The sequence below is a fragment of the Oncorhynchus masou genome, chromosome 5 (assembly GCF_036934945.1).
Source record: "Oncorhynchus masou masou isolate Uvic2021 chromosome 5, UVic_Omas_1.1, whole genome shotgun sequence".
NCBI classification, from domain to species: Eukaryota; Metazoa; Chordata; class Actinopteri; order Salmoniformes; family Salmonidae; genus Oncorhynchus; species Oncorhynchus masou.
In genome coordinates this window covers 80,962,018-80,976,794 of record NC_088216.1, presented here as the reverse complement: position 1 = coordinate 80,976,794, position 14,777 = coordinate 80,962,018, and the positions used below count along the sequence as shown (strand labels likewise).

The 14,777-nt window shown below is 42.6% G+C and overlaps 1 protein-coding gene across 1 annotated transcript; it reads right to left on the bottom strand.

Annotated features, from left to right (window-relative positions):
* Positions 1-10,612: 10,612 nt before the first annotated feature.
* On the bottom strand, positions 10,613-14,777 carry LOC135540364 (zinc finger protein OZF-like). Its single transcript, XM_064966968.1, has 2 exons — positions 14,549-14,777; positions 10,613-14,123 (listed from the first exon to the last, which is right to left on the bottom strand). Exons 1-2 carry the CDS (start codon positions 14,727-14,729, stop codon positions 13,207-13,209), a joined length of 1,098 nt encoding a protein of 365 aa, XP_064823040.1. The 5' UTR covers positions 14,730-14,777; the 3' UTR covers positions 10,613-13,206.

Here is a 14,777-nt window from a genome sequence, read left to right as displayed (position 1 = left end):
TTGATATAAACTTCTAAGGGACAGACTTAGATTACATTTCAAGTTAAGTTTTTATTGTAATGTGCACAAGTACAGTGAAATGCAGTAATCAATATCAGTAGTACTTTAAAATAAAGTAAATTAGAACAAAAACATAACGAATAGAAATAAAAACATAAGAAAGTAAATAAGCTATATACAGGGTCATGTAATAACTTGCTGGTAAACGTAATAAAATATTGACAGATAAACATAATTACTTTTCCCGCTAAATGGAATGTTTTTACAATTAACTGGTGAGTAAACACTTTTTTTTAAAATTAATGTTATTATATGATTGGTTGAAATTATTACAAAACAAAATCAATGTTTTATGTACTACTTCCCTCAATTGGGATGCATATACCACCACCCACTGCCAATTACAACACAAACAAACTCCTGCACATCATACCGGAATACTCATACAATACACTCACAGCATTCATTGAAATGTGCACACACACACGCTTGAGTAACACTTTGCTTTATTAATCAAGCTTATTATTATGTTGTTATCTGGTGGTTATTACTTTTTCAACCAATCATGTAATATACAAGATCAATGTCTTCGTGTGTTATTTCGCGTACTTTGATGGACATGGAATAGTTCAAAGAAGAAAGAAAAAAGGCTCAAGCAAACTCTCAAAGTATTTTGGACAATTTCAAACCTGGATGACCCGTGCAATGGGTGTCATTTTAACATGTTGAGTCAACTTGTCTGAAACCTGAAGACTGGCAGTAGCTCCACAATCTAAAACCTTGGCTTCAGCTCAGCAGAGGCTATCAAAGTATTGTGCTGTGCAGAACTAACCCAGCAACCACCCAAGCTCAATTCATCCAGATAGTTCTACTATAAAATAATTGATAATAACGTTTTGCGTTTGAAGATTACATATGATTGATGTTTAATCTGGTATGATTTTATGATGACTGATACTGAAACAGTAATGAAGGGGATTATGAATGATGTCATAACGGTGTAATCAATGGAAATGTATACTTCCTTTGGTGTTGCCAAAAGAATACTGGTATATATACCCAGGACCCACACATACAGACTCAATCTGCATTTACAAACACACATGCACTCACAGGAACACACAGGCATGTGACAACACACACACACACACAGGCATGTGACAACACACACACACACACAGGCAACATTTTATTTCAAAATAAAAGTCTTATTGTATAACTGAAACATGTTTTTTGTTGTCACCCTCGCCACCTCTATGAAACGGCAAACCCAGAACAGGCTTGTAGCATAACAGGGTCAACCTTGCGCTTGTAGCATAACAGGGTCATCCTTGCCCTTGTAGCATAACAGGGTCATCCTTGCCCTTGTAGCATAATGGGGTCAACCTTGCCCTTGTAGCATAACAGGGTCATCCTTGCCCTTGTAGCATAACAGGGTCATCCTTGCCCTTGTAGCATAACAGGGTCATCCTTGCCCTTGTAGCATAACAGGGTCAACCTTGCCCTTGTAGCATAACAGGGTCAACCTTGCGCTTGTAGCATAACAGGGTCATCCTTGCCCTAGCATAACAGGGTCATCCTTGCCCTTGTAGCATAATCAACCTTGGGGTCAACCTTGCCCTTGTAGCATAACAGGGTCATCCTTGCACTTGTAGCATAATGGGGTCATCCTTGCCCTTGTAGCATAACAGGGTCATCCTTGCCCTTGTTAAGGGGCGAAGTGCCCAAGTCATGGTCACCAAGGCAGAATGGGACAGCACCTGAAAAGTGATGTAGGTGTTATGTAACTTATTAACCTAAAGACTCCCTGTGCTAAATGCCTACGTAAAAGCTGAACAGGGCAACAGTCTTGTGGCCTGCAGTAGACCTATGCTAGACACCAGTCTGTCCCATTGGTGTTCTGACCTGGATAGGTATCTATAAAGGAGGTGAAATGGGTGGTGGAGTGTAACCAAGGTAGTTCTGTAAACCATGCTATATTTGAGGCTATACATTGTTTGGAGTGTGGAGTAAAACAAGCTTATATTACGATGTGGTAAGATCAAGCTCTGTAAGCATATGAAACATTTAATAAATAAGTTATATTGTTGAATAACATTCAGAAACAGAGTTACCTTTATTCACAAAGGACATTTAAATATATCCGGAATTTGATTTGGTGAAACGGTGAAAATAGATGATAAACACAATATACAGACAGAATGTATCGACAAAGAATTGACGAATCCGCACACTATAAACAGCAAAACCTCACAGGTGGTGAGGACATGTTAAATAATCATTCCCATCAAGTGACGTCCCCAGGACAAACCGGGAACTAGACAAAAACCTCCAGGGAACATGACACAACGTCTCAAGAAAGTCCTAAAAACATCCATGGGGAGATCCCCGGGACCAACCGGGAACGAGACAAAAACCTCCAGGGGACCATTCTAACTCATTACTGTTCACAGTGAACTATCGGAGATGACATGTTTAATACTAGGACCTTATATATATATATATATACAGCATCTAAAGTGCTTTTAATTCCAGGAGAAGCATTGATCTGGGTCTGACAAAATTGTCTGTTTCACTTCCAAACAATGGGCCACAGATCTTTGCTGTAGTGAATATACAGGTCACTGCAAAATTAAAGGAAACACCAACATAAAGCATCTTAATAGGGCGTTGGGCCACCACGAGCCAGAACAGCTTTAATGCACATTGGCATAGATGTTACAAGTGTCTGGAACTCTATTGGAGGGATGCAACACCATACTTCCACAAGAAAATCCATAATATGGTGTTTTGTCGATGGTGGTGGAAAATGCTGTCTCAGGCGGGGCTCCAGAATCTCCCATAAGTGTTCAATTGGGTTGAGATCTGGTGACTGAGACAGCCATGGCACATGGTTTACATTGTTTTCATGCTCATCAAACCATTCACTGAACACTCGTGCTCTGTGGATTGGAGCATTGCCATGGTAGCCAAAATAATGGCCTGCCCAGCATTTTTCACATGACCCTAAGCATGATTGGATGTTAATTGGGTAATTAACTCAGGAACCACACCTGTGTGGAAGCACCTGCTTTCAATATACTTTGTATTGCTCATTTACTGAAGTATTTCCATTAAATTGAATCAAATTTTATTGGTCACATATACATGTTTAGCAGATGTTATTGCGGGTGTAGCGAAATGGTTGTGTTCCTAGCTCCGACAGTGCTGTAATATCGCAAAGTTGCTTAGGATCTAGAAGCAGAGCTGCCATGTCTGTCGGCGCCGTCTTTCATTATTTTAGCAGTTCTCTGTATGTGCAGCAGAGCCTAGCTCAGGACCAACCCTCGCGAACAAGCAGCACAGTTATACTGAACAAAAATATAAACGCAACATGTGTTGGTCCCATGTTTCCATTCGCACAATTTCTCTAATTTCTCTAAAATTTTGAGCACAAATTTGTGAAGCAACTGCATGAGTGAGCATTTCTCCGTTGCCAAGAAAATCCATCCAGCTGACAGGTGTGGCATATCAATAAGCTGATTAAACAGCCAGTTGGATGTACTGCCAAATTCTCTAAAACCACATTGGAGGCAGCTTATGGCAGAGAAATTAACATAACATTTTCTGGCAACAGCTCTGGTGGACATTCCTTCAGTCAGCATGTCAACTGCACGCTCCCTCAAAACATGAGACATCTGTAGCACTGTGTTGTGTGACAAAACTGCCCATTTTACAGAGGCCTTTTATTGTCCCCAGCACAAGGTGCACCTGTCTAATGATCATGCTCTTTAATAAGCTTCTTGATATGCCACACCATATTTTTGTTCAGTATAATTCAGAAAGACTAGCAACAAACTCATACAATTTTGTGTTTTTAAAGATTCACAAAAACTCCATTCAGTGACATGTACAAAAAGAAACACACTAAATTGACTATAATGCAATACAAAACCTATTGCATGAGAGAGAGAGAGAGACTATGGCATGGAGAAGCGTTACTCAGAGAACATTCTCTAAGAAAGTCGCAGAATCCCTAGCTCTTTGAGGGAAAGAGAAAAAAAAATCACAAGCCGAGGTGCCTTCACGGCTGTGGGTCTGGAGGTGACGTTTAATTTTGTCGGAGTGGCTGAAGCACTTGCCACACACAGGACAACTGAACAGTTTTTCTCCTGTGTGGACACTCGGATGCACTTTCAGGTGTGCGGTCTGATTGAACCGTTTCCTACAGATATGGCACTGATAGAGCTTCTCCCGTGTGTGAATCTGCTAACGCCCTTTCAACCTCCCCGGCGAGCTAAAGCACTTACCACAAACCCCGCAAAGTAATGGCTTCTCTTTCATGTGCATCTGCATGTGTGCGTTTAAATGGCCCATATGTCTACAGGGTTTCCCACACACCTTGCAACACAATGCTGTGTTGTGGTGATTTTGAAGGGACTGTTCCATGTGTAGTGGTATCTGTAGCGCCTCAAACCCTGACAGTAGTCCTTCACCACCTTCCACCCCCATCATACTTACACTGTTCTCACTATGTGCTGCCGAAAGGTCAAGGTTCACTGACGAAGAGAATGTATTGGGGTCACTTGACGGATCAAATGGACAAACACCCAGTGCTTCAGTCTCTGTTTTGATTGGTTTGGATGTTGATGAGCTGGACAGAGAGCCTCCCTCTCTACTCTCCCCGGTGTGAGTTTGGAACTGACTGAATGAGGTGTGTTCTGATCATAGCCATCATTTCCATTGTAAGGAGAGACATCTAGACAGAGTCTAATCCTCGAAGTTGCTTTTCCTCCTTCCTGGTCCTTCCCCCCTGTTTCTCCACAGTTTGCCTGGGTTCTGGTTCCTGCTTCAACCCAATGGCTCCCTCCTCAAGTTCTATAAGAGCAGAGGACTCTCGGTCTAAAAATTAAGAGTGGACAGTGTTATGTTACAAGTAGGGGTGTAACAGTTCACCAAACCCACAGTTGGTATGTATTGAGGTCACAGTTCGGTTCGGTTTCGGGACAGTGGGAAAATGAAATACCATCAATTACTGTAGTTCATTTTTGTTTATTTGGCAAAAGACACAAAAATAAAAATCCCCCTTTTTGTTGTCCAAGTCCAGCTTCTGTGACAGCATTCACAATGTTCCTGGCATTGTCTGTTGTGACAGGGATTGTTATATTGGGGCTCTCAAGTAGAGGTCTTCACGGGTCCAAAAAGTTGTGCCTGTTCTGAAATGGACCTGGGGCTTTCCAACCCGGACCCGATATACATACATTTTTCAATATAAAGATCTGTTTCCGAAACGGGCCCGAGGACTACTAGACCAGTTCCACATAGACCTGGTCGGATCCAGACCCGATACGAGTGAGGAAAGCAGCAGAAAAGTCCATTTGTTTGTGACTTTAGAAACCAGAGCTGATAAAGCGCGAGGGAGAGAGATTAGTGCCGCTCTAGCAGGCGGAGGGGCCTTGCAGTGTGTGTACTGTGAGCGAGTGACACGGAACAACAAGGAGGAAGGGGGGAGAAACAACAAGGAGGGAGAGAGGGAGGGAGAAACACAAGGAGGGAGGGAGGGGGGAGAAACAGCAACCAACCATTCCAAGCTAGCCCAAAGGTCAGCAAGCGGCGATGTTGATCTAGTATTGATGGTTTCATCTTACCATCCAATGCAATGCATGCACCCGCAAAATAAATCATATTCCCCGAGGACTGGTTTGTACCTAAAACATTCTCCATTCAGGCTGCAAAAGCATCAAGTTTCCTCCTTAACTAGGTTTAATGGCGAGGAGCCAGACAATCACTTTCATCCACAGAGTACATAGAGGGATGAACGACACTTTCACTCGAAATCTTCAGTCTTCACCTTCACATTTCAAAGTAATTCCATGTTTGCTTCATTATATAATGTTCGCATTATATAATCCTGTAAAATAAAGTACATTTTGTACATGCTCTCACATCAGGTTTCCCCTCAGAGGGAATGCCTCATCTCCCATGAAGACATATGGGCTCGGTGTTTGGGTCCCCGGCAAGCACTCCGGCCTTGCTTCTTCCCCCCGAACATATGCGCCCATGTTGATCATGGTGAAGCGGTACTTTACATGCAGACTGAACTCAGGATCATTGAGAAACATCCCTTGTAGTACTCATTGTCCGAGTTTTCCGGAGCCCAGATGCGAATATATTTTCGGTCGACAGCTCCCGTATAAAACAAATAATTCCAACGATCCGAAAACTTTTGCCACAGAGGGATAGGCAACAACATCCTCCTTCAGGACGGGCATGCCTGTTAACTTGGCACACTTCCGTGACAATGTACGAACGGTCAAGATTCCTAGTTTCTGAAGCGATACTTTTCTGTGTGCTGCCACTCGTCAAAAACCCAGATTCTGGTTCATGGACGAACATGCCATTGTATCCCTTGTTTGTTTTTAGTTATCCTCCTGAGCAGTAAGCGCAGTTCAAGATCTTCTAATTTGTAGAGACACGTTTGCTTCTGAAGCTAGTTAAATCCTTAAGTAGCGTCGAAGTGTTATTGTTTATTAGTTTACTCCAATTAGGGGAAGGGTGGTAGGGATTGCGGGGAATAATAAAGGAAAAGATATATATGTATGTGTAACAGTACTCTTCTTGCGTTGTGTACAATCAGTCATCGACACGGAACTCCAACATGTAGCACCAGTCATGTAGATTTATTCTGATAGGAACGGCACAAAATTGCACGTCATGCAATGCACATCTCACCATCCAACTCTGCACTCACGCACTGTACACCAGACACAGTAAGTTGCTAGCTAGTACTGGCGGGAATTCTTTACAACAAAATGCACAAATATTCTCCAAAAACCGCTGCATCTTATGTGTGATGTTCGAATAACATTTACAAACAATTTGATATAAATTGTACATTTAAATCATCACTTGAGAGTATAAAAATCACTTTTGATGTACAGTGCTTGGCAACCGCTGGTTTGGTGCTTGTTCACTGGGACGATTCTAACTAGAACATCCCCTTCGTAAGCAAGCCACGCAAACCAGTCAATAAGATGCCATGTTGAGTAGGTGAAGGCAAGACAAACTCAAACCAAAAACCCATTGGCTTAACAATAAAGTGGCAAGGGGAATCACCAATATAACCTTGTTACATATGCATGTTTATATATGTGGGTATGTATATATAAATATATATATATTTACCACAAAAATATATGGGGTGTTGGAAATGATGCAGAGAATTACATTGATGGAAGCTATATTAAAGCTGATCCACCCTCTAAAATGTTTTAATAAAATACACAGATAAATAAACTGCTTTTGGCAGGCAAGAAAATCCTCCTCCCCTTCTAATTTCCCTAATTTTGTGGCTAGAGTCAAATACTTTCTATAGAACAAACATTATAATAATAATTCATAATTAATGTGTGTGTTATATTAAACAGAGGGAGTAAAATGTAGGCAAGCAATAAACATTTCAGAACAACTACTAGTCAAATAAGACATGGGAGAGATGCCGAATTTTGGTAAAGAGATTTATTTATAGCCCAATACACTTGAAACAAATAGCCAAACCGAAAACTGCAGACATTACTAGTGCCTCCCGCGATCAAACAGATATTAAAAAAAATTATGAAACGCAGCCTAAAGTGATAAGAAATCGCAACTAGTAAGCAAGTCGTAGCAATGAAGGAGTGAGTGCGAGTTCACGCGAAGAGAGTGGGTGGTGGGGTTATTCTGATTTTCGGCACCAGATACTTCACATTTATACATCAGGTGAAATATGTCTAATTTTTCTGTGGTGGAACGCAACTGCGAAGTGAGCAAAAGTACGCATTGCTCCAAAAAATCCGACTCCGCCCATGCTCACACGTGGATCGACGGAGTGACGTCTGTACAGCCCATTATACCACACGTCATACCCATCGTCGACATCTAAACGCAGATACGGGGCAGGTTAGCTCGCTAACATTAATTCATATTTCAAATAAGATGTCTACAGAAGATCTGAGGACGTTTTATCCTCGCTAGCTTTCTACTGTTACTAACCTAATCTGTGCAGTTTGCGTCTCAGTTGATCATTCGCTCTTTCCCTGTATTACAGTATTCCCTCCTTGTATTTTAATATGGTCTCATATCTATTGGGCAGCTGACATCAACCGTTCGGTCAAATATACATTTAGAAACTGTAACTTCGTCATGTCGAGGGCCGCTGGCAGGGCACAACAAACCATAGTTTGTAAAATAAGAACGAATGTGACACAATCAGAAAAAGTTAGTTACCGTAAGTACTTAAGAACATGGGGCAGCTGAAATCAAATAATTGTATCATCCATCCGAGACAAATCAATCAGCATATGGAATATATATATATATATATATATATATATATATATATATATATTTGATACACCGAGACATTTATTCCAGAATGTTCGAGGTACTTATACTCTGAATCCCAAAATCAACCCCTAGTCCCTCAACGTTTAATCTCAATCTCTTCATTCAAAGACTCAATCATGGACACTCTTACTGCCAGTTGTGGCTGCTTTGTATGATATATTGTTGTCTCTACCTTCTTGACCTCTGCTGTTGACTTTGCCCAATAATGTTTGTACCATGTTTTTGTGCTGCTACCATGCTGTGTTGTCATGTTTTGCTGCCTTACGTTAGGTCTCGCATTATGTAGTGTTGTGTCTGTCTCGTTGTGATGTGGTTTGTCCTGTATTTATACAGTATTTTTGCCTTTTCGTACAATCTAAGATAAATGCCCTCAATCTCACACAAATTATCAAGGAACCTACCAGGTACAACCTTAAATCGGTAACCATGGCACCCTCTTAGATATCATCCTGACTAACTTGCCCTCTAAATACATCTCTGCTGTCTTCAACCAGGATCTCAGCGATCACTGCCTCATTGCCTGCGTGTGTAATGGGTCCGCGGTCAAACGACCACCCTTCATCACTGTCAAACGCTCACTAAAAGACTTCAGCGAGCAGTCCTTTCTAATCAACAAGGCCCAGGTAAACTGGAACACCTCTCAGTTAGTGTTCAGTGTGTCAAATCGGAGGGCCTCTGTATATATCAATGATGTCGCTCTTGCGGCTGGTGATTCTCTGATCCACCTCTACGCAGACGACACCATTCTGTATACATCTGGCCCTTATTTGTACACTGCTAACAAACCTCCAAATGAGCTTCAACGCCAAACAATACTCCTTCCGTGGCCTCCAGCTGCTCTTAAATGCTAGTAAAACTAAGAGCATGCTCTTCAACCGATTGCTGCACGCACCGTCCCGCCCGACTAGCATCACTACTCTGGATGGTTCTGACCTAGAATATGTGGACAACTACAAATACCTAGGTGTCTGGTTAGACTGTAAACTCTCCTTCCAGACTCACATTAAGCATCTCCAATACAAAATTAAATCTAGAATCGGCTTCCTGTTTTGCAAACAAAGCATCCTTCACTCATGCTGCCAAACATACCCTTGTAGAACTGACTATCCTACCGATTCTTGACTTCGGCAATGTTATTTACAAAATAGCCCACAACACTCTACTCAGCAAACTGGATTTAGTTTATCCTAGTGCCATCCGTTTTATCACCAAAGCTCCATATACCACCCACCACTGCGACCTCTCGTTGGCTGGCCCTCGATACATATCTGTCGCCAAACCCACTGGCTCCAGGTCATCTATAGGTCTTTGCTAGGTAAAGTGCCGCCTTATCTCAGCTCACTGGTCACCATAGCAACACCCATCCGTAGCACGCTAGTCCCCAAAGCCAACACTTACTTTGGCCGCCTTTCCTTCCAGTTCTCTGCTGCCAATGACTGGAACGAATTGCAAAAATCTCTGAAGCTGGAATCTTATATCTCCCTCTCTAACTTTAAGCATCAGCTGTCAGTGCAGCTTACCGATCACTGTACCTGTACACAGCCAATCTGTAAATAGCCCACCCAACTACCTCATCCCCATATTATTACTTACCCTCTTGCTCTTTTGCACCCCAACTTGCACATCATCATCTGCATATCTATCACTCCAGTGTTAATGCTAAATTGCAATTATTTTTCACCTCTAGGGCCTATTTATTGCATTACCTCCCTACTCTTCTACATTTGCACAAACTGTACATAGATTTTTCTATTTTTATTTTCTTTTGTTATTGACGGTACGTTTGTTTATGTGTGTAACTGTTGTTTTTGTCGCACTGCTTTGCTTAATCTTGACCAGGTCGCAGTTGTTCTCAACTGGCCTACCTGGTTAAATAAAGGTGTTCTCAACTGGCATACCTGGTTAAATAAAGCTGTTCTCATCTGGCATACCTGGTTAAATAAAGGTGAAATAAACAAACAAAAAAGGCCATCATTGTAAATAAGAATTTGTTCTTAACTGAGTTGCCTAGTTAAATAATGATTACATGAAAATAAAAACCGTAGATAGGTGTGGGTAGTTTATCTTGATTTGGGATTTTGGGACTCTGCTGTGTCGGTGAAGTGGTTTTAACTGTACATTTAGGTTAAGTCGGAATTGATTTGCTCACTTGAACAGCTAATAATCATGCAAACAAACATCTTATTCTAGTGCCGGCCATCTCTCGGCCTGTATGCCTATATATGGAGAAATGAACAAAGACAGCGTAGTCAGTTACTAGTTTATTAAAAAATAACATTTAGTACACAATGATACAACACTGTACAGTAATGTGTGTGGGAGCAGCGGTGTCCCAGAATAGACTGTGGGGAAGAGACTGGAGGGATGTCGATGGAGTTAGACGGCCTACTGTAGTAGCCTCAGTCCTGAGAGGTGATAAAGGCCCTGTCTTGTGACAACCCCATAGCCCCTATTGCCCAAGACACTTGGCCTAAGTGATGGGGCTGTGGTTTGTATCTGGTATGGGCCATAGGCCTACTGCTTGTTCATGAGCATTGGTCTCAGCTCTGCATTTAATACTCCTGGATTAAATGCTTTCACAATATACACTAAAGTGCTTTCTATTCCAGGAGAAACCTTGATTAGGGTCTGAAAAATGTATTTTACACTTGCAAACAACTGGCCACCATTACTAGATATTTAGTATAGTGAATATATGTGCAGCAGCACCTAGCTCAGGACCAATCCTCTTGAAACAAGCAGCACAGACACATACAGGGTAAAATACTGTATGACTCAGCTGAGGAATCGGTCTTTCCCTGTACCGTGTTGGTTAAATACTGTAGTAGTGCAGGTCATAGAGGACACATAAACCCTATCTGCATCAGAGGTGGGGGATAGATAGTGGTCATACACAGAATGATCATCACCAAGGTCAAATTTATCTTGCAGAATAGCAGTCTCAGTGTTGACTCCTCTGTGACAATAGTATGTTATTGTATCAGTTACAAGTTGACTGAAATTCAGGGGGCAGTATACAGTTCTGCAACCGTGACTAATGCCTTGATCAGACTGACAGCACCATTGCATATCATTTTGCGTTGCTACGCAAACACACTGAATGCGTATCTCTACCATACAATTTGATGCATATGTTGGATATATCCAACGCATGCACCACACAGAACGCACTACAATGCAGCGTTCTATTGGAAATGTATGTATACTGAACAAAAATATAAAGTGTTAGTCCCATGTTTCATGAGCGGAAATAAAGATGCCAGAAATGTTTCATATACACAAAAAGCGTATTTCTCTCAAATGTTTTGCACAAATTTGTTTACATCCCCGTATTGAGCATTTCTTGTTTGCCAAGATAATCCATCCACCTGACAGGTGTGGAATATCAACAAGCTGATCTTGACACAGGTGCACCCTGTGCTGGGGACAATAAAAGGCCACTCTAAAATGTGCAGTTTTGTCACAACAGAATGCCAGACATCTCAAGTTGAGGAAGCATGCAATTGGCATGCTGACTGCAGGAATTGCCGCCAAAGCTGTTGCCAGAGAATTGAATGTTAATTTCTCTACCATAAGCCACCTCAAGTCATTTTAGAGAATTTGGCAGTATGTCCAACCGGCCTCAGAACCGCAGATCAAGTGTAACCACACCAGCCCTGAACCTCAACATCAGACTTCTTCACTTGCTGGATTGTCTGTGACCAGCCACCCGGACAGCTGATGAAACTAAGTGATATGTGTGTCTAAATTGTAATAAACACATTTGTAGGAAAAACTAATTCTGATTGGCTGGCCTTGGCTCCCCAGTGGGTGGGACTATACCCACCAAGGCCCAACCATGGCTGTGCCCCTACCCATTCATGTGAAATCCATAGATTAGGGCCTAATTAATTTATTTCAAGTGACTGATTTCATTATATGAACTCAGTAAAATATTTGAAATTGTTGCGTTTATATTTTTGTTCAGAATACTTCTGGTGTACCAAAATGCAATGACGCTGTTGGTGTGATTGAGGGAGAGGCAATGCTTTTTAAAATTGAGTATACCAGGGAGGCTTTATGTGGCTAACCGTACGGAAACATAGCCCTGCCTGCTGTATTCTATTGCTAACCGTAATGCCCACCCCTGACCTCACCCAAACTTACAATGGCTAATGTCTACTTTATATCCATATTTGGAAACTCAAAGAATGGACAACTGTTTATAAACAATGCCCATACGGTTAGCCAGTGTTCATTAAAAAAACACAAATAAAAACAGCTTACGAATTTCAGCCAGGTGATTCAGGAAATCAGATTTCAGGGTGTTAGAAGAGGCTGTGATATACTTTATCAAAAATAAATTAAATTCTAAAACAAACCATTGTTTTTAGAAACTTGAAATTGGTGTAAATTGGCCCTGTGCAAATCATCTGGGGCAAGACCACGTATCGGAACGCTGCATTGTTGCAATCCTGAATGCACTCCGTTCAAGGCGCATAGCGGAAGACTTCATTATCATCATGCTATCAAGCTTATTACTAAAATACTAAATAATTAGGAAATACTAGCTAATAACTCAAATACAAAAAAGAAAAAAAAATGGACACGTACTAAATTGACTATACTGCAATACAAATCCTATTGCATGAGAGATAGACTATGGCATGGAGAGAACTGTTACTTAGGAGAGATAAAACATTCTAAGAAAGTCACAGAATAGCTCAGAGAGAGAGAGTGAGAAAAAACAAGCCTCGTCTTAGTGGCAGCAATTTTAGCTTTTTAAAAATGTCCCATAATCAGCAATTCATTCATATACCGAGACTCAGTCGTTCATTAACAACAACCACCAGCTCCCTCATCTCACTGCCCCGAGAAGTAGGTGCCCTCGCGGCTGTGGGTCTGGAGGTGACGTTTGATTTTGTCAGAGCGGCTGAAACACTTGCCACACACGGGGCAGCTGTAGGGTTTCTCTCCTGTGTGGATACGCATGTGGACCTTGAGATGGGCCATCTGGGTAAATCCTTTTCCACAGCTCTGGCAGCGGTACGGCTTCTCTCCAGTGTGACTCCTGGCATGCTCCTGGAGCCTGCCGGAAGAGCTGCAGCACTTTCCACACACCCCACAGCGATACGGCTTTTCTCGGGTGTGCACCTGGACGTGGACATGCAGGTGTCCGACGTGGCTGAACGTCTCCCCGCACACCCTGCAGCAGAACGACGACACGTGCACCTGGAGAGGAGATTTTCCACACTCTGCGGCCGCGGTGGAATTAGCACCCTGGTTGCCTAAGTGGGAGCTCTGACCTCTGCTCCCGCCGGCTCGTCCTTTAGCCGCCGACATCTGCCCTCCATTCTCCACCCCAATGATGTCAATGTTCTCGTTGGAGCAGTTGGGGTTGACTGTGGCCAGGGGCTGCGGCCCGCTGTTGGATGAAGACGACGATGAGCCTCTGTGGGACCCTTCTGATTTGACGTGTCTGGATGAGCTTCTGGGACCAGGCTCCCTCTCTCTGTTCTCCACCGACGGGTTCTGGGGCAGGTTGGAGGAGTGGGGAGGGTCCTGGGGGTATTCGTTGCTGACGCGGGGAGGGGTGAACATGGATTCTGGGGTGCTGCAGGACCCGTGGCCGCGAAGCTGATCGTCCCCCTGGCTGTACCTGAGCTCCCGTTTCTCCTTGATCAGGATGGGGATGCGTTCCTCATGGCCCATACTGGGGCTCCACTCCCGGCGGGGATGCTCGCCATCCTCCTCCTCCAATAGTGCCATGGACTGACGGTCTGAATGGAAGAGTGGGAGGGACGTGGCAGTCAGATATGATTTACGATCGCGGAAAAATACGATAAACTAAATTAATAGAAACGTTATCACAGGAACCCGATTTCAGAAATTAAATCAGCAAGGCTGATGCCTGAAATTCTAGTCTAAATCGCAACAACTAGCTAGCTAAGGAACAAAGGTGGCTAACTAGCTAGCTGAGTTAGCAACCGCTTACATGATTAGCTAATGTTAGCCTTCTGAAAAACATGAGTTACCTGGCTACTTCTCGAAGCGTTAATACAGGGTGTAATATATATATTTAAAAAAAAAACAGGGGCCATTTCGCTAGTTACGCAGCTATGCATGCATACAACAACACTTTAGTGACCAATTTGGTTTCCTAGCGTGCGGCTTCCGTGCTAATTTTAGCATGGTAGCTACTAACCTGGCCATATTTCAATCCCAGCGTCTCGAAGCCGACGTCTCAGATGGTCGTTCTCCCTCTCCCTGAGCGCAATCTCCTCTTGGTATTCCAAAATCGTGTCTTCGACGGATTTATAAATCTCCTGGGCAGCGAGCATAAGCCGCTCGGTCAAAAATACATTTAAAAACTGCAATTTAGTCATTTTCGGGTGTCGTAGCTAGCTACAAGAGCTCTCGCTATCATCCAAAAT

Coding starts and splice junctions, on each gene's coding strand:
- LOC135540364 (XM_064966968.1), bottom strand. CDS start 14,729: ATGACTAAATTGCAGTTTTTAAATGTATTTTTGACCGAGCGGCTTATG. Junction 14,124..14,548: donor TGGGATTGAAATATGGCCAG/GTTAGTAGCTAC, acceptor TCTTCCATTCAG/ACCGTCAGTCCATGGCACTA.